At 37.2% G+C, this 26,260-nt stretch overlaps 1 protein-coding gene across 1 annotated transcript in view; it reads right to left on the reverse strand.

Annotated features, from left to right (window-relative positions):
- Window positions 1–6,723: 6,723 nt before the first annotated feature.
- LOC127449636 (heparan sulfate 2-O-sulfotransferase 1) overlaps window positions 6,724–26,260 on the reverse strand; it is a 146,428-nt gene continuing 126,891 nt past the window's right edge. The window contains exons 3-7 of the mRNA XM_051713170.1: window positions 12,103–12,188; window positions 11,659–11,797; window positions 11,223–11,320; window positions 9,566–9,723; window positions 6,724–9,008 (exon numbers count right to left, since the gene is read on the reverse strand). Coding sequence (XP_051569130.1) covers window positions 8,782–9,008; window positions 9,566–9,723; window positions 11,223–11,320; window positions 11,659–11,797; window positions 12,103–12,188 — 708 coding nt within the window. The 3' untranslated portion in view covers window positions 6,724–8,781. The remainder of the gene's footprint in view (window positions 9,009–9,565; window positions 9,724–11,222; window positions 11,321–11,658; window positions 11,798–12,102; window positions 12,189–26,260) is intronic.

The raw sequence follows: 26,260 nt of genomic DNA on the forward strand, positions 1-26,260 counted from the left end.
CATCTCTCCCTTCCTGCTAGGCCCTTTACTTCCTGAATTCTTTATGAAGCAGAAAGAGGGAGACAGAGATAGGAGTGTAGAATGTTTTTCTTATGTAAAACATCCATAATACACAAGTCTAATTAAAAGTCAAAGGTCAAATTCGGTGTCCAACTTCAGTCTTCTACAATAATGGAAGTCTGATTTTATGAGGGTCTTTTGCATGTTATCAGAAATAATCAGAAATCTAAACAGCAATTGCATAAAAAACAAACGAGATAAACCAAAGCATAAAGGACAGATTTTAAACAAATTACCTATCATTCAATGTTTACATTGAAATGTCTTCATGTGCTTTCCTTTAATTTCATTTCCAATGTTCAATCAGATTTTTCCAGTTCCTGTGTCATTTGCCTCACATAGTAAATTCAAGCCATGTCCTAAACTTTTAGATTTTCCAAATTATCATTCCACATCAGGGGAACTAGGTTGACCATATTCTGGTTTTCCAAAAAGAGGACACCTTTTGTTTTTTTTTTTTCATCGGGGGTGGGGATAATAGGGTTCAAAACAGTGTTACTATGAATGGAAATTTTAATACTGTGAAAAAGACACTCTATTAGCATAACATAAATATATATAAATAAATAATTTCCAACATTCTTTTGAATGTCCATGTACTAAAATAAAATATTTGATGCCATGAGTGTACCTTCATTTACTATTACTATTATTTTGAATGGCCATGAAAAATGAAGCAATGTGATAATTTTACCTGGTCGCAAAAGTAGTTTGTTAGTTTACCTGATGAACTTTCACCTTTTTCTGACCCTTTATGCTTCGCAGAGCTAATGTGTGCTTCTAAATCACTTGCATCTTTATTAGCAAATGACACACAAGTGCCAGCTTTACATGTCATACATTCTGCTTCCCATGGATCTCGACCTGGATGAAAGCATGGGAATTTTTTTTTGCAAATCTTCTGTAAATTTGCACTTTTGTTTGGGCATTGTTTCCACTCAGCTGTCATTTGCGGCTACTGTCAAGCAACTGTTTGATGCCGAACACAACAGCGCTTCGTGCATTCGCGTGTTCGCGGAGAGATTGACAGGCAGGAATTTGGCCAATAGTTGCTGCAAGCCTTTTATAATCGACCAATTGGTGTGCAAGGACTTACAAAGGTGGAACTTACAAAGAGGGGTTAAAGCAATGCAAATGTGCATGCACATACAATGAAGTATTAGACCAGATGCACATCATAATGCTAAACTAAAGCCAAATTTTCGCAAATTTAGAAATTCCGGCCGGATGCTTTTTTAAGGTCTGAAAAAGAGGACGTATGGTCATCCTGTGGGAACAACTCTCTTAATTTACATTTTTAGATGACATAGTCAAGGAAGCCCGAGCGCCCCCAGATCGGGTATAAAGTGCCAGTTTTATCCCCCCCCGATTTAGATCACCACATTTCCATCAGACGAAGACGTTCATGTAGCAGTCATAATTAATCACTTTAGCTAAGGGCTCAGGACCTGTTTCTGTCCTGGAGAGTGGTTGGTCAGTGTGTCTATCCTGTCTGCTCTGTTTGTTTTATGGAGCACCAGTTTCAACACACTGTGGCCAGTTTTATTCCACAGTTCAGTGATCTTGTATGATCTACCCAGAAAAGAGGCATTTTGTCCCAAGTCCATAAGGTTATGGTTGTCAAACCCAGCCAGCCTTCATTAGTTGGATGAGGTAATTATTTTGATTCTGATTTAGAGGTTATTTGAGAACAGTGACACACAGTACTAGTCGAATTGCTGGTGAGCTTTACTGTCGACCAAATAAGTAGCGCTCTAAGTAGGCTTAAATCTTATTCTTGACATCTAAAGAGAGCAGCCTTGTTCAAACCAATTATTAAAAACATGAACAATCATTGTAACACACCACCTGCTGTAATTTTACAAATAGGGCAGTTAATGCCAGTTCGTATGCTTGGCTCATTGAGAGACCTTGATGTGTAAATCGCTCAGTTCAGTAAAAGCTTCTTGAAGACGACATGACAGAAAATTCTTCTTGGAAACGCTGAACTTATTCTCAGGAAAGAAGGCCACATCACCACCCATTTGCACACTGTGACTTAAAGAGTACCGTGTCGTTTGTGCAAGAGCACAGAGAGAGGGGCACAAATTACCCAGGCTGATGTAAAGATCTTTATTTATAGCTGCCACTAAAGCTGAAAGCCGGTGCAGCTCTAATAGAGCAATCTGTATTCTTAATGGTAATGCCCCATTCATTTGCTCCATTTGGCTCAGTACAGGTGCATTAATGGGGCTTGTTGAACAGTTCCAGCTAAGCTGAATCAAAAAGAAGGATAAGGCTCGATGGACATAATACTCCCTCTAATGGAAGGAGGGGGAATTACCAGGAGGGCTAATGGACCACTATTGACCTTATTCACAGTAGCGCCATCTTTGATTTTTAATGGGAATGAAAACAAGGCTGTGAGGGACAGACAATCTCTTCAATGGCACACATGGTATAAAGCTGTATAAAGCTCCTAGATCCCATCTGATTTTCCACAACTCATGTTGTCTGGAGTTTTATGTCTATTGACTTTTCTTGGAAAGATATTTTTCAATGTTTTATCTGCAGAATGATCCAAAAACATTTTAAACTGCAGTACAGACCATTGAAGAGACTGTTCGTCTCTCCCTCACAGCCTCATTGTCATTCCTGTCACAAAGATGCCCCTGCTGTGAATAAGGTCTATAGTGATTTCAGACTCTTGCAGACAGAATCAAAAGCATATTACAATAAATTTCATGAAAGTAAATATTGTTCTGACATAAGTAAGTTACAGTATAGTGTGATGACCTAAGTCTACTCAAATGCTGATATCAGGTAATCAATAGTCACATAGCAGGTCACAACTATAGTTTAAACAAACTTTTGGGCATAAATTAACACATAGCAGTAATCTCAGACTTCCAAAATTTTACAGCTCATGTGATTTAAACAGGGACTAAAAACTAAATATTTTTCATTTTGGTTCGTTCTGAGCAAAAACTGTATTTTTTCATTCCGGTTCAGTGGTTCCGCAGCCTCCTTTCCAAACGGTTACTGGTTACAACAAAATAAAAGAACGGTTAATAATGTTCTTTTTAAAGGGGTCATGGAATGCTATTTTTAAAAATAATTTTATTATCTTCCCTGAGGTCCACTGATAATGTCAGTAAAGTTCTTTTTTTTTTTTTTTTTTTTTTTGCACTAAAACTGTGATAGTTTAGTGATAAATGATCATTTCCCACCCCGTCTCTGGCCCTCTGACTAAAACACTCTGTTTTGGCCTCAGCATCTCCTTTAAACGTCAATGTAAATGGCCATTGTCCTGATTGGCCAACATCGTGCAGCCCGTCAAATTTAGCCATGTTTGTAACTTAATTGGATGAGAATAAACAAGCTCTCCACAACATTATAAAACTAAATTTCAGGATTTACCCATAATGCACATCCAACACATTGCATTCGATTATATTAAACTGTTCATTTAAGCACATCAGCACCATAACAATCAAACAGTCATATCTTATGAAATATTCACAAAAGAAACTGTTTACTCACGGTTTTGCAGTCAAGTCCAAGTGTTTATAACTGCCCCATTTTTCAATAACAGTTTCTTTGCAACACTAGAATCATATTATGACTGGTTCACAAGCAGTCCACACTGATATTAGATGCAAATACACAGTCCATACCACGGTGAAACATGACGCGCAGACACATAGGTGCAGGTCGCCAGAAATGCATCCAAACGGTCAAAGGCATCCAGCTAGTGCTTGTTTACATACAACAACAACAATAACGCAGATGGGCACAAGAACAACAAGACGCAGAGCAGCTGAATGAGGCCAAACAAAGTCTCCTTTTCTGAGTTGTAACTGACACCGCGTCTTTTAAAAGTGTCACGATAAACATGACAATGGTCAAAGATGTCTGTGTAATGCATGTTATACGCACAAAAAAACTTCAAAATAGTCCATAGTCCAGATGGGTCCCCTTTGGTGTACAGGAATAGTTGGTCACACTAGGCCTGTCTCTCTCCCTCTCTGTTTATGATACGAACTGAACACCAGTGGGCGGGGTCAAGGGTGGGATGACACTTGTCATGGGGTGTGTACATACAACTGAGCAATGTCTCGTGAAGTCACGAACACACAGTTTTGAAAACGAGACGTTTCAATGGAGTGGGAACTATAAATGCTCTTTTTAGACTGGGGAGGAAATTTTGAGTTCTGAAATGTACAGAATGTTTTTATAGTAAAGCTACCTTTTTATGTCTAAAAATCAAGGAAAATTAGATTTCCCATTTCATGACCCCTTTAAAATGACAGTACTCTATGCTAAGGGATGGGTCAAATACCAATTGCAGTGTTGCTAGATCTCGCAACAGAAACAAGCAACCCGGTCTGGAAAAACAAGCCCAAAATATGCCAATCGCCTCACCAAAATAAGCGAAAATACAACTGAGAAATGTACCTTTTACCTCTGTATTTTTCCTTGTATCTTGATTAACTGTCCATGTATATGTTGTAATTATAGTTGTTAAAAAGGTCTTCATTCACAGAATGCAATATCCACAATGGGCAATTAGGTATGAAATGTGTGATGTAGCAGTTTCCTTCAGGATCAAAGCACAGATTTCATTTTTTCAGGCATCATGAAGTGGTGTAGTTCCAAAACTGTACTGTGTTAACCCCTTGGCTTCATGAAAAAAAAAAAAAAAAAAATACTGGAATGAAATTAACTGGTTACAACCAGTTAACAGCATTTAAAAATAAAGTTTCACTCCAGAACAATCGAAAATCACTTTGTTCCAGTTATCGGATTCTGTTCCACAAAATGTTTTGTTCGTTTTCGATGGTCCTTGAACCATTTTTAGTTCCTGGTTTTAAACCTGATAATTTACTCTAAAGTGATACTTTAACAATTAATATCTCTCTTAATAACACTTAATAACTCTCAGAAAAACAAAAACAAATGTTTCTTTCCAGGATATACTCATTGACATGGAAACAAACAAGCAATAGCTGTGCTACAACAACAGAGTACAGAGAACCTCATTGCTCCCAATTAACCTCCTCCCCCACAAATCAATACATGGTACAGGCTCTTTTTAATTGAGGAGTAATTATCAGCCTATATTCATCTGCTTAATGAAACAATGCTTTTGTTATGCCTGCAGCACACACACACACACAGACTTTCTCTTTTTGGAGCTACATTCATGGTGCGTCTGATTGGTTGGGGACTGCTGTCTCTCTTTGTGGAGATGGAAGCTGGATTTTGGTTCAAAACTGATCCCATTGCTCACGCACACTCCCCTCCCACTTTTACTCACTAGTACCACCCTATAATAATTACACAATTATTTCAAAATTAGAGGTTACCTACAGCTGAAGTCAGAAGTTTACATACACCTTAGCCAAATACATTTAAACTCAGTTTTTCTCAATTCCTGACATTTAATCATAGAAAACTTTCCCTGTCTTAGGTCAGTAAGGATTCAATACTTTATTTTAAGAATGTGAAATGTTAGAAGTGGTGTCTGAGAGGAACTCAACTGAAAAAGGAAATGTATTATATTTTGATTAAAAAAAAAAAAAAAAAAAAAAGGACAGATTAAAAAAAATAAAAATACATAAAAATAAAAAAAGCAATTGCATGTTACACACTTACTCCTGAACTATACAGTATGAGATCTGTTTACTCACCAGACCCAAGTTCAAATCCAGTTTGGGTCATGTCTCGATCCTGTTCCCCTCTCTTACCCTACTTTCTTGTCCATCCACACTATCCTACAGTATAAATAAAGGCTAAAAAGCCCCAAAATAAAACTAAGAAAGCAGTTACAAAATTTCAATAAAGTATGATAATCATCCTGATCTGACTCACAGGAAAAATATATTCAGCCATCCATTAAATTCCAGCAATATAAATTACTTGGAATCAGGTGCTCAGAAAAGATTGCTGAAGATTGCTTTAACATTCCAACACTTCCACTTGAAAAGACAAGCTTTTAGTTGGAAGGATGAGTTTGGCAGTGTCCTTATGAAGAAACAGAACATGTCTGCTCTATTCACTGCTTATATTAGCCTCCTGTCATTGCACTTTATATACCAAACTGAGCACAGAAACAAGTGTCTGTCCAACTCCCCTCTCTCAGTTAACCCTATACTCCCCAAGAAGATTATTAGAAAAGGAAAAACGCCTTGTACCGCTTGGTTTAAATCATTTATATATCTGTCTTGCAATGTCAAACAGTCACAGTTGCTTCTGAAATATTTCAAAGGAATTTATTCATGTGGATGATTTTAGAACAAATACGCTTGTCTGAACAACCTTTACTGTAACATCAAGAACATTTTTAATCTCTAAAGAACCATATAACCAAGTGAAAAATGTTTCTTGATAAGATGGTTCTTTGCAGAACCTAACGTGCTGTAAAGAAACAACGAAGACCCTTTATTTTTAAGAGTAGTTTACCCAAATATTAATATTCATTATTTATTTGTAATTGTTTACTCACCCTCGTGTCTTTCCAAACACATTCTTTTTTCTCTAGAAAACAGAAGTGATTAATATAAAGAGAATACATCTTTAAAAATAAATAAATAAATAAATTATATATATATATATATATATATATATATATATATATATATATATATATATATATATATATATATAAACAATTGCAATGCCGATTTCCATACAATAACTTGTGGATAGTGACTAACTTTGAAGCTTAAAAAAAATAAATAAAATAAAAAGCATCTAAAAGTGTCAAAGTATTCCATGCAACTTCTCTGTCATGTTATACAATCTTCTGCTGCCATACGATTACTTTGTACTACATTGGTTCTTTTGTCATGACGCTTGATCATGAGATGAGCAAGATCCAATGAGTTTTGATGTTGTCATCAATAGATTTATTGAGTTAATAAGTGATTTCATGTGAATAATGACTTGTGTTTTCATCTGTTCATCATACAAAGTGACTGTATGCCTTCAGAAAACCAGGAATATGACACGCAAGGGGCAACTTGACTACTTTTATGACACTGGGTGATTTTTTTATGTTTTAAAAGTGAGAATCAAAGTGAAAAGTTTAAGTGAAATCAGCGACATTCTTTAAAATATATATTTTGTGTTCTGGAGAAGAAAAAAAAAAGTCACGGGTTTGGAACTAAACAAGGGTGAGTAAATAGTGACATCATTTATATTTTTAGGTGAAATTCTCCTTTAAAATGAATTCTATTTAACATGAGTTTTATCTGTCAGTTGTATCCAGCCATCCTACAGTTGACAGGATTATAGGTGTCTGTTTGAAAACTTCATTGTAGAAGATTCTGATAAAAATGTTCTCACAGACAGTAATGTTTATTTGAAATGCTTTAAGACAAATTGGAAACAACCTAAATACAGAATACAAAAAAGAAAAATTAGCATTAAAAAAAATGCAGACATTGTTTTAAACATATGAACAATTGCTAAAACCAGGGTGTGTGATGAAAGTTTCTTTCTTTTTTTTTCTTTTCTTTTTTTTAATGAAGGCACTATTTAGTGTACAACTAATGTTGGTTTGAGCCTTGATCTTTTCATTCACAACTGAACCCTGTGACCCAAAAGACATTCAGAGACAAAGACAGATATAGAGATGACTTCCTTCCAGGGTCTTCTGGTAAAACACACTACAGCAAAACTTTTATAAAGGCCAGGTTTAATCAATACACAGGAGGTCTATTTATGAGTGCTGAGAGGGCAGTAGTCTGTAGAGACCAATTAACTTGAGCTTATACTGAGGTACACAATGATACCAGTAGTTACTGCTCAAGGAACACATTTTGGACCATGTCATGGTTTTAAGATTTGTAAATCTGCCTCACACTTGCAGAAACAGGTATAAACATGATAAAGGAGGCGTAATCAAACTGCTTCAGAGTTTACAGTTTACTTCAGAGTCTTTGCCTAGTAACTGTGATGAAAAAAGATGAATAGAAAAGAAATGAAGAAAGAAAATACCAGTGAGATCCCCCCAAAAAGGTGTCTATTTTCTAAATCACTATAGGTTTAAACTACAACTCTGACATTTTTGCAACCATTTGGTCCAATTACATAAAATATATATATATGTAAATACAATTTGTACAGATATGACATCTGTTTGACCACTTTTTATCCTCTGGCTACAATACCTTTACTAAAGTCTGTAAACACTGTTCATGGAATTCTTTTAAAAATTAATATGCACAATGCAGAAAGTGTTATAAATTCACAAAACCACAGTTAGTAGTAAAATAAGGAGGCGCTCTTAATGTACCAAATGTCTGGTACAAAAATCAGTACCCCTTTAACCCTGTTCCAAATGTACCCTTCACAACAGTGACAGATGGCCAAACAGTTTCTGACATTTTCTTTTGGAAGGCATGATGAACTACGTGAAACAACTCGTTTTTGTCTTTCATTATTTTTTCAAGTGTCTTTACTGTTGTATGTAAGTGCATTAAGCAATTCCGGACTCAAAGTGGTCTCACTTGTCTGTACTGCGAGAAGCTGTTGAGTTTCTCAAAGCACACTGGGAGCCAGGAGGAGGACACGGTCTAAAAACCTCTGTCCCTTAAGGACTTACAGGCATTTGTGACCATGTTCTAGACATGCTCTTCTTCTCATTCCATTGCATGTGACTGAATAGTAATTAAACAGGCCGAAGGACACAACTTTATAACTCGCTTTGAGCCGCACTATTACACAATGTCTCCTCTAGTTTACTTTTGGATAGATCTTCTCGTAAAAGAAGTTCTGTGCCAGCAGAAAGAGCTCTCCATCTTTTTCCCTGACGCTGTGAGCACGCACAAACTGAAACTGCTCCAGTGCAAACTCGTAGAACTCGTTCTCCATCTTCCATATGTTGGACTGCTGCAGTTTTGAGATGGACTCTTTAGTTGGAGGTTTCTTCTCGCTTGTTTTCCTCAAGTGAGATTTCTTACCTGCAGGTGAAATCAAACGCAATAATGCAGTTGTTCACAAAATCAGGCCTTCAATAATACTGATGTAGTTTTTTTAATGGTGAGCATCACTGAAAAAATATTTATTTCTGAGCACCTGAATAAGACTGAAACAGATCAGGGGACTTGCATGCCTACTTCAAAGTGCGTTGCAAAAGTTTGCAAAAGCAAAAGTTGATATGCTCTCAATTTTTGGTTGCATGTTTTGTGTCCACTATTGCAACCCCTTGCATTTTTTGTCTCCCTTCTTCCGACACACCATCCCCATTGAAATCAATGCATTCACAGCATTCTCTGATGCAGTGTCAACTCTAGTGTGTATGTGCTGCTTCGCCTTCTTTCTCCACCTCTCTTCTGGCATGTAGCTGACAGTGGCATAATTTTAAGTGATTGAATTGGCAATTCCCTATCATGCAACCACATTAAGCATGAACACGATAGAGACTGCACTAAAAAAAAAAAATCATACTTATTGACAGATTTCTACCGGTTTATCATTTCAACTAGTGTATCAAGTGCTCAAGAGGATAAGCAGGTACCTGTGCGGTAGAGTTCTGTTGCTCCTCTGAAGAAACGTGGCAGCGCTGCCTCAAGCATCATTATAAAGTCCTCCAGCTCCTCTGTCACTCCCACCAGCAGATACTCATTCACCAAATTATACTTGGCCTGCTCCAGAGCCCACCTGCTGCCAACATTCCTGCACATACATATACATTTCCATCTAGACCGGTGATTCACAACCAAGGGGTGCCCTAGGGCAGTGTTTCCCAACCTTTTTTTCTGCCACAGCACACTTTTTACGAATAAAAAATACTACAGCACACCACTATCCCACATAATCATCGTCGACAGTTTTCCTTTTCAACAACTTGTCCATGTTTTCTGTCTGTCTTAGTAGCGTTTACCCGTAATGTTTGAAATTCTGCTGTGCAAAAAACGCAAGTCACGTAGGTACGCTGTATAATGAGGTCACAGGTGGCAAGAGCGCTAACTGGGTAATGAAAAAACAACAAATTTGCTTCTTTTCTAATTTGTAGATTTGTTCTTGCAAATTAATTATTGCAATGCCACTGCAAATTAGTTTATTTTTTTTATTTATGTATTTTATGGAATTTGATAATTTTTGACGGCATACCTGACAATCTTTCATGACACACTAGAGTGCTGCGGCACAGCGGTTGGGAAACACTGCCCTAGGGATAGTTCACCCAAAAACTCTCGTGTTTTGTGACCAAATGTGCAACCAATGTGATTTGATGTTATTAACATTAGCCAGCATATTTGATTTAAGCACTTTATTAATTATATTATTTGAGAGTAAAACAGACTTCTGTAATCGCAAAAAGTGATCAAGTGGCTTCAAAAGACTTGGAATATAGTGCATGAGTCATATTGATTACTTTTACCGTGGTTTTATGTTTTTTTTGTTGTTGTTTTTTTTTACCTTTTATGTTCAAAGGAAGAATGAAAATCATACAGGTTTTGAGAAACATTAGGATAAATAACAACAGAATTTTAATTTTGGGGTGAACTATCCCTTAAAGAAGGTTGAAGGGGGTACAATGGGGTAAACCTATTAAACAGAAAGTGTGACTTAAAATATTAACATTTTTCATGTTTAATAACTAAAAAAAAAAAACAGTCATCTTAAAACAACATCTTAAATAATCCCTTTCAGTTACTTTTAAATGAAAATGAAAATTTAGTAAATTTATGTGAATGACACTTGTAGGATAATAACTAGACAACGGACAAGGCTAGAATTATACAACTGAATTTACTTGTTTAACTTGCACTTCAGTCTTTTTCACAATTCTACAACATTCTTTTAGTACTGAACTAAATGCAACTCTGCAATAATTAAATAATATTACTAATATTTTTTTCCACAATTCACGGTCTTAATCTTACATACTGTAACAGATGTTTTGCTGTTAGCCTGCCACAGAAGAACTGATGGTCTTCTCATTAACATTTGCAAAAATTATAGGTTTCACTAGTTTCATATGAGTTAAAAGAAGCACATTTCTGATTTGATGTCAACGAAGATGTACTGACTGACTGATGGAGCTATGGAGGTACAGAAGACAAAAAAGGTTGGGAAACACTGACATATATGGTTTTGAAAACAAATTTCTAATGAGAAAGAGCATTGTGTTAAGAGAAACAAGCTTCAGACTGAGTCATATTACCCACCAGCACTCAGAGTAATGGCCACAGAAGAACGGAATCTGTAACCAAAGCTTCTCAGGAGCGCAATCAGAACCTCCGGATGACACACACTCATCAAATGTCTGAAACACAGCGTGATACAGTGACACAGAATTAATATCAGGATACAAATGGTGAGAACATAAATTCGGTTGCTTCATCAAAACTTTTCATATTGGTTCAATAAAACTGTGGTTAATTTATCAAACATTGTTACACCCGAATAAGTTTACTGTACAGTCAGCCGGTCATAATTGCAAAAAGTATCCTGACACGAAGCGGAATAAAGAGGTTTATTTTGTGATAGTGGCTGGCTTACTGTTCATTATCCTGCTAATTACATGGCTACTGACCAAATGAAAAAAATTAAGGACATGCAATTCTGATTCGATTTGATATTATTATGTGAGAAGGCCAATACCTTTTTGTCCCCCTGCTTTCTCCGTCTGAGACCTGGCCGGTAATCATCTCCAAACCGCAGAAAGTAGTAGTATGACACCAACCTCTCAATGGGATCCCGTACGATATTGATATAAACTGGCTTCCCCTTAAGCCCAAACCTATGTGGTAAAAATATGATTCTTTAAAAATATTCTACAATTTGAAAATACTGTGTCTCCTGTGCATACAATAGAAAGCATGTTCTATTTTCAACCACTAGAGTGCAGCAGCACTTCAGTAAAATATTATGTCTGTGAATCAATTAGCTTCCCAATGGATGTTTTTCTCTTCAGGAGGGGAAAAAACAAAATGTATTATTTAAGGTTATCTCATTCCTAAAGACCAGCTATAACCATAATACCTAAAAAAACAGAACAATAAAGTACAGTACACAGTCTTTGTAGATGATTATTGAAGAACTCACTTTGAGAAGTCTAGGTAGGCAACATGGCCATGGTAAAAACCTGGTTTCATTTCCCGCCAGGATGTCACATTCCTTACAAACCTCATCTGTAAGCACAAGATTATACATATTAGTTAGATACACAGTAGTCTCTGTTCACTTTGTAATATATACCATGGTCCCATAATGTATTTGAACACTTAAGCCACACTTAAAACTTTATGAATGTTTTTGCATTACACAAAATATCAAACTAAGTGATATTTATTTGAAAAGAAACAGCACAAACTCACTTTTTGAGCAAAACATTACACAAAAATAAGTTTTGGTTATCAAATTATAAAACAGATATATTGTTCAAAATAAAGATATAAATGGTTGGCAGTGGCTAAGTGGAAATAGTGATAGATATTATTTGCACCCCAATGCAAATAGTGGCAGATACTATTTTCCATCCTAATTAATTACTAACATATAGTATAGGGGCATCACTGCAGTGTGTTTATTGTGTTTATTTAGAGTCCCACAGACACTCTACACTAACCCTACCCCTAAACCTAACCCTAACCTTCCCTTACAAAAAAAAAAAAAAAAATACTATATGTTTTTACTACATTAACCATAATATCACAATGGTATTTTGTAGTAAAATCATAGTAACCACAAAATTAAACATGGTTACTATATTAACACCACTTTACAGTAGTAACACCATGGCAATCACTTTACACCGATCAGCCACAACATTAAAATCATCTGTCTAATATCGTGTAGGTCCCCCTTGTGCCACCAAAACAGCTCTAACCAGTCAAGGCATGGACTCCACAAGATCTCTGAAGGTGTCCTGTGGTATCTGGTACCAAGACGTTAGCAGCAAATCCTTTAAGTCCTGTAAGTTGCGAGTTGGGGCCTCCATGGATCGGACTTGTTGGTCCAGCACATCCCATAGATGCACAATCGGATTGAGATCTGGGGAATTTGGAGGCTAAGTCAACACCTGGAACTCTTTGTCATGTTCCTCAAACCATCCCTGAAAAAATTTTGCAGTGTGGCAGGGTGTATTATCCTGCTGAAAGAGGCCACTGCCATCAGCAAATACCATTGCCATGAAGGAGTGTACGTGGTCTGCAACAATCTTTAGGTAGGTGGTACGTGTCAAAGTAGCATTGACATGAATGCCAGGATCCAAGGTTTCCCAGCAGAACATTGGCCAGAACATCACACTGCCTCCACAGGCCTGCCTTCTTCCCATAGTGCATCCTGCTGCCATCTCTTCCCCAGGTAAACGACGCACACACACCCGGCCATCCACATGATCTAAAAGAAAATGCAATTCATCAGACCCGGCCACCTTCTTCCATTGCTCCATGGTCCAGTTCTGATGCTCACGTGACCACTGTAGGTGCTTTCGGCAGAGGACAGGGGTCAGCATGGACACTCTCGGCTCTAGTCTGCGGCTACGTAGCCCCATACGCAGCAAGCTGCGATGCACTGTGTGTTCTGACACCTTTCTATCATGGCCAGCATTAATTTTTTTCAGCAATTTGTGCTACAGCAGCTCTTCTGTGGGATCGGACCAGACAGGCTAGCCTTCGCTCCCCATGCGCATCAAAGAGCCTTGGGCACCCATGAGCCAGTTCACCGCTTGTCCTTCCTCGGACCACTTTTGGTAGGTACTAACCACTGCATACTGGGAACACCCCACAAGACCTGCCGTTTTGGAGATGCTCTGACTCAGTTGTCTAGCAATCATAATTTGGCCCTTGTCAAAGTTGCTCAGATACTTATGCTTGCCCATTTTTCCTGTTTCCAACACATGAAATTCAAGAACTGACTGTTCATGTGCTGCCTAATATATAACCCACCCCTTGACAGGTGACATTGTAACAAGATAATAAATGTTATTCACTTCACCTGTCAGTGGTTTTAATGTTGTGGCTGATCAGTGTAAATTGCATTAAAACTTTGGCTTCCACATTTATTTGTATTTATTATTATGTATGTGTTGTGTGATATGCCTTGCACCCTTCATCCAAGCAACAGCACTATCCAAATCTCAAATAACCGTCTCAAAATAACATATCTGTCATGGGCTGTTGAACAAACCAGCCAAGTGACTACTTAATAAAAAACCCACACAAACACCTTTCAGTGATATTTTCTCCAAACATCCTCCCCTCAGTCCCACATCTGTACTCCCCGGGGAGGAAAAGGTTATGTCATCTGTACCGTTGACAGGCTTCATTGCAAAGCTAGACTGAATATTACCTTGATTAAAGTGCCAACAAATAACACCTTCCCTCCCTCTGCTCCAAGGCATTTTATTTTCCGGATGGCAATGACATGGATACAAATGCAAACGCAAAAACAGAACATAACAGCACTTGATCACGGAGAGACACAGTCACACACTTGTTGGGAAAGATGTTTAGTGACATGTCGAATAGCAAAATGAAATGGGAATGTTTTTTCCAGAGTACCACTTCCAAACTTGCAAATAAAACAGCTGCATTCATCAGGTCATATGATTGACTTGCGTTACTTAACAAATTGTTCACTTATACAACAATCTATTTGGTCAAAAGAGAATAGGGATGTGCAAAACTACATATTTTATTAATTATGGTTTTATATAACAAGGCAATCTTAAGGTAGCCCTGTGTAGGCTGGTTTTGGGTTTACCTGACCCCAGTCAGGCACATTTCTTAGAGGGCATTTGAATAAGTCATGTTCTTCGAAAAAATAAATAAATAAATAAATAAATAAAATAAAATAAAAACAAAAACTGCACAATGGAAAGAGGCAGGTTTTATTCTCTTTTTACCTTAACATGCCTGCAGCAGTTTAAAATGGGATGAATTTAAAGACTTTTCCAAGGGAGATTGACTATGCAAACTGCTAAAGCACTGCACGCTGTCAAAATGCTAATGAAGCATTACTAAGAATACAGAAACTAAATATCCTGTATATTTAAGCAATATCACACAAGAAAGAGAGCTGTTGTTCTGAATATCAGCACAGATTTGATTAGTCTGTAGGTAATCACAGCCGTGCTGATTTTCAAACCAATAGCACGACTGCAAGTATTGCTTTTACACAACAGTTAAACAAATAAAATATGATAACTTGCATTTGTGCATTTCTTCTCTGCCAGTAAAAACAGTTTGTAAATGAATCTTGCATTTATGTTTTTTGAACAAATCATTCTCGTTCACTTCCATTGATATGGTCATACAAAACTCAATGTTGTTTAACGAATCAGTTGAGTCTAGGGCAGTGTTTCCCAACCTTATTTCTGCCACGGAATACTTTTTACAATTAAACAAATCCCATGGCACACCTCTATCCCACTGTCCCACATAACCATCGTTGATAGTTTTCCTTTTCAAGAACTTCCATGTTTTCTGTCCACTTTAGTTGCGTGTTTACTCGTAATGTTTGAAATTCGGCTATTCAAAAAACGCAAGTCACGTAGGTACGGTGTATAATAAGATCACAGGTGGCAAGAGTGCTAATTGGATAATGAATAAAGCAACAAATTTGCATCTTTTCTTATTTTTAGATTTGTTCTTGAAAATTAATTCTTACAATGCCACAGCAAATATTTTTTTTTTTATTTATCTTTTTTTTACATGGCTCCTGACTAACATTTAAGAGTGGTAGCACCAGTGTTCAATTCTACAAATGGTCGCACTTGAGTTGGTCGCACCAGTCCAACTGAAAGAAAATTAGTTTTCTTTCATGGTTTCTTTCTTTTTATCAGGATCTTGACGATTAAAATACAGTGATCTGAAGACAAACAAATCACAGGGCATTAGAAATGATTTTACACAGAAGGAAAGTTCCATTGTATCCATAGTTTTAACTGTGGCATTTGCAATAAGATCACAGTAACCAAAAGTATAAGTAAAACCATGATAAGCAGTAACCATACAACAAATTATGCCATTTTTCGTAAGAAAAACACATCCAGAAATTAAATTGTATTCTCTCACTACTATATTGATATATGTTCATGGTAAATATTTTTTTTAAATATCTGTGATGTGTGGATTGAAACTTTAGCATTTCTGTTTGTTCATTGTGCAGATTTCCTTTATTCCTTTTCAATGCTGTTTAGAATGTTGGGGCCGTTTAATACAATTTTTAACTAGTTTAATCATCGACACATTATGGGCTTTCATGGAGGTTTTAAACAAATGATCAATGCTGAATTCGTGACCCAGCCCGTGCTTCTCGCAGCACTGTTTATGATGATCTGCGCGGCTGAGTGCTCGAGACCGGTCCACGTGTAAATGCATGTCTCTGTGCTGATCTGTCCGTTGAGCAGCGCTGAGTGATCTGGGTAAAGCTGTTTCCTTTCACGTTTGGAACATCTGCCGTTTGATATTTCTCATACGGAACAAAAAACGACAGAGCACAAACAGAGAGTCACAGCCAACTTTATAGTCGCACCAGTGCGACCTCTTGCAAAGTTTAATTGCACTGTTAGGAAAAATGGTTGAAAAATTAGTCTCAGTCCAGAGCCCTGATTTATTTTGTGGAATCTGATAATTTTCCATGGCACACCTGACAATCTTTCATGGCACACTAGTGTGCCGCGGCACAGTGGTTGGGAAACACTGGTCTAGGGGTTGCACAGACTAGTTGACTACAACAAACATAGCCAACACTGTTAGCCAGAAGTCGACTAGTCGCTCACCTTGTAGTGAAGCCCAGTGGCTCTAATACAGGCTGTCATGTTCTGTAAGACTCACATTGAAAGATGCACAAACAGAATGCATTTTAGAACTGTTTTTTGTTTTGAAGGGGCTGGTTTATCCCTTGTCTCTTCGGCCTTTTGATGAGCTGAATACATTCACTAGCATCTGTTATAATCAAAAGGTAATAAAAGTGTTCTTAATCATGTGCATTTATTCAGGTTAGGTTATAATTATGAATGTTGCAGGTCATTTGTGTATTGGAACTCTGAGGGGTGGCTGAGGGTCTGACCTATGTCTGGAATGTAGTAACAGTGTTTGCTCATTTAGGCTGGCTCCCAGAGGTCAAATATATTTATTTTTGAGAATCATGCGACTAAGTCAGAGGGACTGGACGCCAGTCTATCAATAAGGAGACTCACCTTTGACCAGTTTCTGCTGACCAACTTGACTTAGTGTTTTAAATATGTAATCTTTGAATGATTGCATTCACGAACTGTAGTTAAACAGAACACCATATCTGGACGTTTTTAGAATTATCTGTACTGTTCAACTATCAGAATCTTTACTTGTAAGAGATGATGTCAATTAATTTGCATATGCCTGTAATTATGGTTGTTTTGGCAATCTAAGTTAGTTCGAGGTTAAATCCTCAGATCCTCTCTTTCTGTCTTTTGCCAAAGGAAATGTGGAGAATTTTGTCTTCAGAAAACTCTCTCTATTGATTGAAATTCCGCTTTGACTCCTGGTCATCATTGTTCAGACTGGTCTCTTTCCTGGGTATAGCTGTATTCCCCAACAGTTTACGGTCACTTTACATTAACAACGTAACGCATCAACCTATCAACAACAATCTTGCACATTCTCTGTATCTGCATTGCACATGCGCATAGCATTGTATCAACACTGATAATGTTGAGAACATTCCATAGGCTACTCTTAGATGACACAAATGCAATGCTATCCTGCAACATATGCAAATTTGCCTTCAAAAATATCCTAAATATTAGTGTTATATTGACCTGGACGCCGTTCGCTCCATCAAGAACATAATTTGGTAACAGTCAGAAGAGTGCTTCAAGTTGGAGTCCGATGACCTGACGGAATACATACAGAATGTAAAATTTGTGTATTGGGACATCTGACTTGGATGCTTCAAGGCGCCGATTCGGCAACAATTTAGTTGGTGTGTGGTGGAATGACTTCAATACCTTGAGTCAATATGCTCATTTGTCACCATCTATTGGTTTAAAGATGTAATCTCCAGAAATGATCACTGAACAAATCAGTGAAGGAAATCAAAATAAATGATGAATCAATATCACCACCACTATTTTGAAAGCCAAAAACACAGACAAACAGAGTGATACAAACAGAGAAGCATCCCAGTGCTGTTATCTTAAATATCAGTACACTTGCAATGCTGCTTAGCCAATATACTGTAGTACAGGGGTCGGCAACCTATGGCACGCGTGCCAGCATTGGCACGCGGAGGGGTAATCACTGGCACGCCAGCAATGGTGAGAGAGGAGTAGACTATTTTATTCATATAAAATTATGTACCTGCATGCCAATCTACTTCTTGATGTAATCCTTCCTCATGATCACGCAGTGTGTTTTCATGAGCTGAATGGGAGGCTAAACAAAAAGTTAAAATGTGAAGAGGCTGCAGTAAACCCAACAGACTCGTGGAGGCCATTCGCGCATCATGAGTCGGCAGCGCTTCACTTTCAGTTAATCGTGCGAGTAAATGCACACGCTTTGCTTCGGTCAGTCTGCGCGGATGATAGCCTACAGTACATTCCGTATTTCATTTGTTTCTTTTTTGCTTTAAGAACAACACGTCATGTAATAAAGAAAAACACCACTATTAATCTTTGAGATTTCCAACCCAGCATACAGGTACACCCAGAGGTGGGTAGTATGCACTACATTTACTTGAGCAACTTTTTGGAAAAAAAAAAAAAAAATACTTTTAGAGCAGCTTTAAAAGTAGGTACTTTTTACTCTCACTCAAGTAAATTTTTAATGAATTTTTTTTTTTACTTTTACTTCTTTATAATGGGTGGCATTCCTGTCGTTACATTACTGGGTTTAATTTTAATTAATGTGTAATTTTTTGAGAGATTACTGAATGGGACTTTTATGAGAGCGGAAGTTCACACAGCTGCGCGCGCTGAGCCGCTGTCACAGACTGTCACTCAGTCACTGCTGCAGCATCAAGCTCTTCAAAATGAAACACTTTCTTCGCTCCGCACAGTGAAAAAAGAATAGTTTCATCATGCATTGCCTTCATTTAACACAAAGATAAGCTGATATTTCAAGATTAAAATCACAGCTCCAATTTAAGGCAGCACGCTGAGGTAAGTTTTGGCACTAATGCTAACGCAGGCTTTTCTGTGTAATGAGATGGTCATTTTCCGGGTGATAATGTAACTGTGCTCTTATGACAAGTTTTTAAGTGTACATTTTTAAATCAGTGCAGTAATATATCAGTGCACTTTGTCCCGCGTCCTGCATGTCATGAGCAGTATTTACGCATTCACCCCACGCCCTCGCGGGGGTTCTGGAAACTATCGCTGCTACTTCAGGCAGATTAACTGTATAAATCCATGTAAACATCCAAGTTAAGTGTAAATAAATGCCTTTTGCTCTGCCATTCGCGTGATCAACAACTGGAGCGCGAACAGACAGCATTTCTGTGCGTGCACAGCAAGGTGCGCGGGGCGCGCGCATGAGAGATGTGCGGGCGTGAGGCAATCGTATGGCGAAGATAGTGGTTGTGTCCGAAATCGTTCACTCATTCACTATTTCATATATAGTGAATGGCAGTTAGTGCACTATATCTCAGCAGTAAGTGAATGAAATGAGTGATTCATATGCTGTCACAGAAACAACGTCACACATGAAATTTTAAAATATTTGGGCCTTACTTGTTATTCTTATTAAATAATATATTAATACAATAAATCTTCATTCTGTTTGTCATTTTTAATATATACTGTGTGTTAATATTAAGAGTAAACATTTTATCAAATAAAGAGTACATTTTAAAATGTATCTGTATGTTTTGCCTCTCTATATGTTATGTTAATCAAGTAATGATTTGTCAAAAAGTAATTAACTACATTCAGCATGAAATAAAACACAACAGGAGTGAAGGAAGCAGTAAACTCCCAGCTCGTACGTCTTCCCCGTGGTGGACTGTGGGCAATTAACGGTCATCGAGTGTACATCAAATGTACACTCGAAATTAGAGTGCATTGTGTGTAATAATGAGTGAACAAAAGTAGGGAACGAGTGGCTCACTCAGAATTCAGACACTCCTACAAAATGGCAGACACTCGAAATAGTGCACTATATAGTGGATAGGGGGTGGTTTCAGACACAGCAAGTGTTCCACGACCGGAGTTGGTGCCCTACGCACCAGGCTGCGTACTCTGCATTTAGAGAGTGGCAGTACTGCTGTACAGAACTAATTATCTAAATACTTATGACACGGAAAACTGTAACTACACTGAAATAAGAATCCACACAGGACTTTAAAAGCTATGAAATAGCGAAAGATGGCAATTATAAAGCATGATCTTGCTTTGGTTTATATTTCAGCATTATATATAATGTCCTTGTGGGACATTTTCACGTTTTCACTGTAATAATTACTAAAAATGTTTCCAAACCTCTCTTATTAACAAATTCATCCAGATCTGACAAGAGTCCTTAAAGGGATAGTTCACCCAAAAATTACAATTCTCATTATTTATTCACCCTCATGCCACCCCAGATGTGTATGACTTTCTTTCACCTGCTGAACTCAAATGAAGATTTTTAGAAGAATTTCTCAGCTCTGTAGGTCCATACAATGCAAGTGAATTGGTGGCAACATTTTAAAGCTAAACAAACAAAGTCAGCATAAAAGTAATCCATAAGACTCCAGTGGTTAAATCAGTATCTTCAGAAGCAATGTGATAGGTGTGGATGAGAAAAAGAGAAACAGATCACTTTCACATTCTTCTTCTTGTGTTTTTGGTGATTCACATTCTTCTATGCATATCGCCCCCTACTGCTGCAAAAAATGACAAATATTGACCATTTCTCACACACACCCATCATATCACTTCTGAAGATATGGATTTAACCACTGTAGTTTTATGGATTACTTTATGCTGCCTTTATGTGCTTTTTGGAGCATCACAATTTAGGCCTACAGAGCTAAAATATTCTTCAAAAATTGTCATTTGTGTTCTGCTGAAGAAAGAAAGTCATACACATCTGGGATGGCATGAGAGTAAATGAAGAGAGAATTGACATTTTTGGGTACATTATCTCTTTAAAGTGATAGCTCAGCCATAACTTAATATTCTGTCATAATTTCCCTACCCTCATGTTGTTCCAAACCAGTGTAACCCTTTGTATTATGTGGAACACAAAATATGTTAGACAAAATGTTAGGGACTGACACCATTCACTTTCAAAATATGAAAAAAAAAAAAAAAAAAAAAAAAAAATAAAATTCACTGAAAGTAAACAGTGACTCAGGCAAACATCCTTATTGTGTTACATGGAACAAAGTCATATGGGTTTGGAACAACATGATGGTGAATGATGACAGAATTCCCATTAATAATAATAATAATTCTGTAATACATGTTAAATGTGTATTATGTAATGGAACATTGGTGAGTAAACGTCTATTATGTCATTTGTGAAAGTAACGAGTTACTCATTACTTGAGTACTCTTTTAATTGGATACTTTCTTACTATTACTCAAGTAATTATTTATGTTAGTACTTTTACTTCTACTCTAGTCATTTTTTTTTTTTTTTAAGTAATTGTACTTTTACTTGAGTACAGTTTTTGGCTACTCTACCCACCTCTGGGTACACCCTCCTTAAACCATGGTGACACTCAAAATTACATTAAAAGATTAAAAGAGAAAACATAAACCCACATCGTGGAGTTCAAAAATCTGAGTCTATTCAAAATATAAATTAAACCTGGAAATAAAAAGTTTTAGGATTTTGCAGGTGTGATTCACCAAAAAGGGCTACATACTACACACTCTCATGGCAAAATCATAAGGATTCAAGACTTTTCTAAATTTGTCTAATTTTTATGATATCATTCGACTGCACTCATATGAATTGCTACGACTTTCACTACAACCAATGACGTCGCTGGACATCATTTCCATTTCCAGACATTCGGGCAATTGCATGTGATGAATTCATACAAACAAACTCGTACGAAATCATACGAAATAGCCAACATGTAAAACATGTGAGGATTTTCATGAGACTGTGTTGGCTAAATAGTTGATCGGCTTTTGATGCGTGAATGGCTTGCATGCAAAGCGTGAGTCTCGTCACACTTTAACAGTGTTTAGCCTCCCACTCAGCTCACGGAAATACGCTGCATGATCATGAGGATTACGTCAAAATGTAGATTGGAATGCAGGTCAGGTGCGAAAAGCTTCATATAAATAAAATAGACTGCTCCTCTCTCCCTGTTACTTGCATGCTAGTCTGTGTGATTTTGAAAATGTATGACATAATAAGAAACATTTAAGATTCCACACAATTTCGTGATCAGTAATCAAATGAGCAAATTTGTGACATTAACTGTTAACTTATTTTGTACAAAAGGACAGGTTTTCTGTCATTAAAGCACTTTCACAAGATGCTCTGTGAAAATTCACATGCAAGATTTTTCACATGCAGATTTTGCACAAATTTTTCACTCAAACTGTTATGCTAATAATATAATTTGTAATGAAAAGTAAATGATTAAAATAGAAAAATGCAAAATAGAAACATTTTCACAAGTGGTCTCAAACTTCGGAAAATCAAACTTCCGTTGGGCCGACACAGCCATTGACCAGGAAAATAAAAAATGGCACTCCATGTCAAAAAGGTTGCCGACCCCTGCTGTAGTATACACACTCAGTGATCACTTTATTACAGTAGGAACAGTGGGCACAGGCTCACCAAAACTGGACAGTTAAAGACTGGAAAAACATAGCCTGATCTGTTGAATCTCGATTTGTTTCGATTTGTTCAATTGTTTTTTTTTTTTTTGTTAAAAAAACCACTCTGAGTAAACTCTAGAGACTGTTGTGCATGAAAATCCAAGGAGATCAGTAGTTACAGAAATACTCAAACCAGCCACAGTCAAAATCACTGAGAACACATTTTTCCCCATTCTGATGGTTGATGTGAACATTAACTGAAGCTCCTGACCCATATCTGCATGATTTTATGCATTGTACTGCTGCCACACGATTGGCTGATTAGATAATCACATGAATAAGTAGGTGTACAGGTGTACCTATTAAAGTTTTTGGTGAGTCTAATATATACAGTATATATATATATATATATATATATATATACACACACACACACACACCGTATACTGTATATATATACAGGTGCATCTCAATAAATTAGAATGTCGTGGAAAAGTTCATTTATTTCAGTAATTCAACTCAAATTGTGAAAAAAAGTCCTCTTTTCAGATGAGAGCAAGTTTTGTATTTCATTTGGATTTCATATGCATTGGTCCTAGAGTCTAGAGGAAGGGTGGAGAAGCTCATAGCCCAAGTTGCTTGAAGTCCAGTGTTAAGTTTCCACAGTCTGTGATGATTTGGGGTGCAATGTCATCTGCTGGTGTTGGTCCATTGTGTTTTTTGAAAACCAAAGTCACTGCACCCGTTTACCAAAAAATTTTGGAGCACTTCATGCTTCCTTCTACTGACCAGCTTTTTAAAGATGCTGATTTCATTTTCCAGCAGGATTTGGCACCTGCCCACACTGCCAAAAGCACCAAAAGTTGGTTAAATGACCATGGTGTTGGTGTGCTTGACTGGCCAGCAAACTCACCAGATCTGAACCCCATAGAGAATCTATGGGGTATTGTCAAGAGGAAAATGAGAAACAAGAGACCAAAAAATGCAGATGAGCTGAAGGCCACTGTCAAAGAAACCTGGGCTTCCATACCACCTCAGCAGTGCCACAAACTGATCACCTCCATGCCACGCCTAATTGAGGCAGTAATTAAAGCAAAAGGAGCCCCTACCAAGTATTGAGCACATATACAGTAAATGAACATACTTTCCAGAAGGCCAACAATTCACTAAAAATGTTTTTTTTTATTGGTCTTATGATGTATTCTAATTTTTTGAGATAGTGAATTGGTGGGTTTTTGTTAAATGTGAGCCAAAATCATCACAATTAAAAGAACCAAAGACTTAAACTACTTCAGTCTGTGTGCACTGAATTTATTTAATACACGAGTTTCACAATTTGAGTTGAATTACTGAAATAAATGAACTTTTCCACGACATTCTAATTTATTGAGATGCACCTGTACATAGTTGTATTAGAAAGTTGGATGTGTATACATATGAAAAATTCTAGATAAACTACTTAACCTCCCTAATCAACTAGTCGGATATTGGACAAAAAGAATAATAGTTCATTGTTCTCGGTTCAAGCTTGTTCAACACAGCTGTGAAACTGCTCACTACACAGTCACTGCAGCAGTGTGGATATTGACAAAGGGTTATGAATAATGGAGGTAGAGTCAGAGATGAGACAGCTTGTTAGAGGGAGCATGTGGCAGAGACAGTGCCGCTGTGCTGACATCACCTGGCCTGTCAGAGTGAGAATGAAATGGCAAGCCAGAGAGCAAAAGAGCATCACACTGCCATCAGTACAAGTCCCCTACACCCCTGCACTATGCTCCAAACTGCACAATAGCTTTCTTTTGAGCATGCCTGTGAAATGTGCATTCCAGCTGGTACATTCACTGCAGTAGGCTATACTTGGCAATTCTATTTAATTACTGTAAAGTGTAAGCATGTTTAAGAATGAGCAGCTAGTTTTAAAACTCTGACAGGCTGTAAGCAAAAATACTTTCCAGTTAACTTTTGAATACTTCTGCTTTTTTTGTTGTTGCTTTTTTGCAACTAATACAATTATTATTTTAAATGCACATTTTTAATCAATTTCCTGATATTTGCTGAAGGACTGGCTGAATTTAAACATACATTTGGTCAGAGTGCCATGACCCGGTGGTACCTCTAATGAAGTTCATGCAGGTGATGCATACTCAAGTTTGGAACACGACCAGATGTCCTGATCCCATCCCCAAAAATTTCCTGCCTGCCTTCACTATACTACTCTAATAAAGAGGCAGACTACACAAGAGCTTTGTTCCGAACAGCATACTACTTGAATTAATATATAATAATATATTACAAAGAGTGTATATTATTATTATTATTGTATAATGTGCATAAGAGGCATGGAATACCTGGATGACATATACATATGCCAAATATGCAGTAGGGCTGGGAATTGCCACAGTCCTCCAGATTCGATATTACAATGACATTTACTTGCCGATTCGATAAATATTGCGATTGTTAAAGTACTGTGATTCTGTAAGTATTGTGATTTGCTGTTTTCATATATTTCGCTGAATTAACTCCTTTTTCTCCACAAGAAATGTCTATTGAACAACAATTGTGTCTGAAATGACATTTGTTTCACCCTGTATTACAGAATTTGCTGGTACAAGGTAGGGATGTGCAAAACTACCAATCGTCCAGTCAGTGTGCTGTCTGAGTAGAATGGTGCACTTTAATGCGCTTAAACACATCCAGTATGACACGCTTCAATGTAACAGGAGCTCATGACATAGGGCGATCCTCTCTGCGCATTCAGAAGTGCACCGCTGTTGGATTATAAATATTACAGGGGCACAACATGTAGTTCACGGCATCCAACAGTCTGATAAGCCTTTTTACAGCTAAACTATTTCTTAAAGCAGTGTCAAGACAAAATCTGCAGAATGACTCCTAAAAAAAAAAAAAAAAAAATACTCTCCACAGCACCTGACAAAAAAAACCTGTGGTTTATGCCTAATAACAGGAACACTGATCACAGCCGAGGATTTGAAGTCCAACAGTGAACAAGCGACACTTTGATGGCTGCAACAGCAGTGCATTAAAGGACTGAACGTAAAGAATTAAAGAGACAAAACCTGCACAAATATAGCTTCCTATATTTATCAATCAATCATTGTATCAGCATTAAGCTAAACGTGTAATTTTTTTTCATCAGGGAGGCCATTTTAAAATCGTTCGTCTCGAGAATCGCGATTTGTAACAGAATAATTTTTTTTTCACTCCTAATGTGCAGTGTACATCACTGTACACTGGGTGGAAACTGTATCCAGGTTTGGGGAGTAACAGAATACATGTAATGGGATTACATATTTAAAACACAAAATATAAGTAACTGTATTCCACTATGGTTACAATTAATGTCTTTAGTAATCAGAATACAGTTAATGTCAAGAAGCATTTTGATTGATGAAGAGATTACTTTGCATTTTATTGTCATTTTCTTTTAATATTTAGTCTTTTCAGTTGGAAAACATTTATCCATATACTGTAAATGATGCGATCCGA

The sequence above is a fragment of the Myxocyprinus asiaticus genome, chromosome 12 (genome assembly GCF_019703515.2).
Source record: "Myxocyprinus asiaticus isolate MX2 ecotype Aquarium Trade chromosome 12, UBuf_Myxa_2, whole genome shotgun sequence".
Taxonomy (NCBI): domain Eukaryota; kingdom Metazoa; phylum Chordata; class Actinopteri; order Cypriniformes; family Catostomidae; genus Myxocyprinus; species Myxocyprinus asiaticus.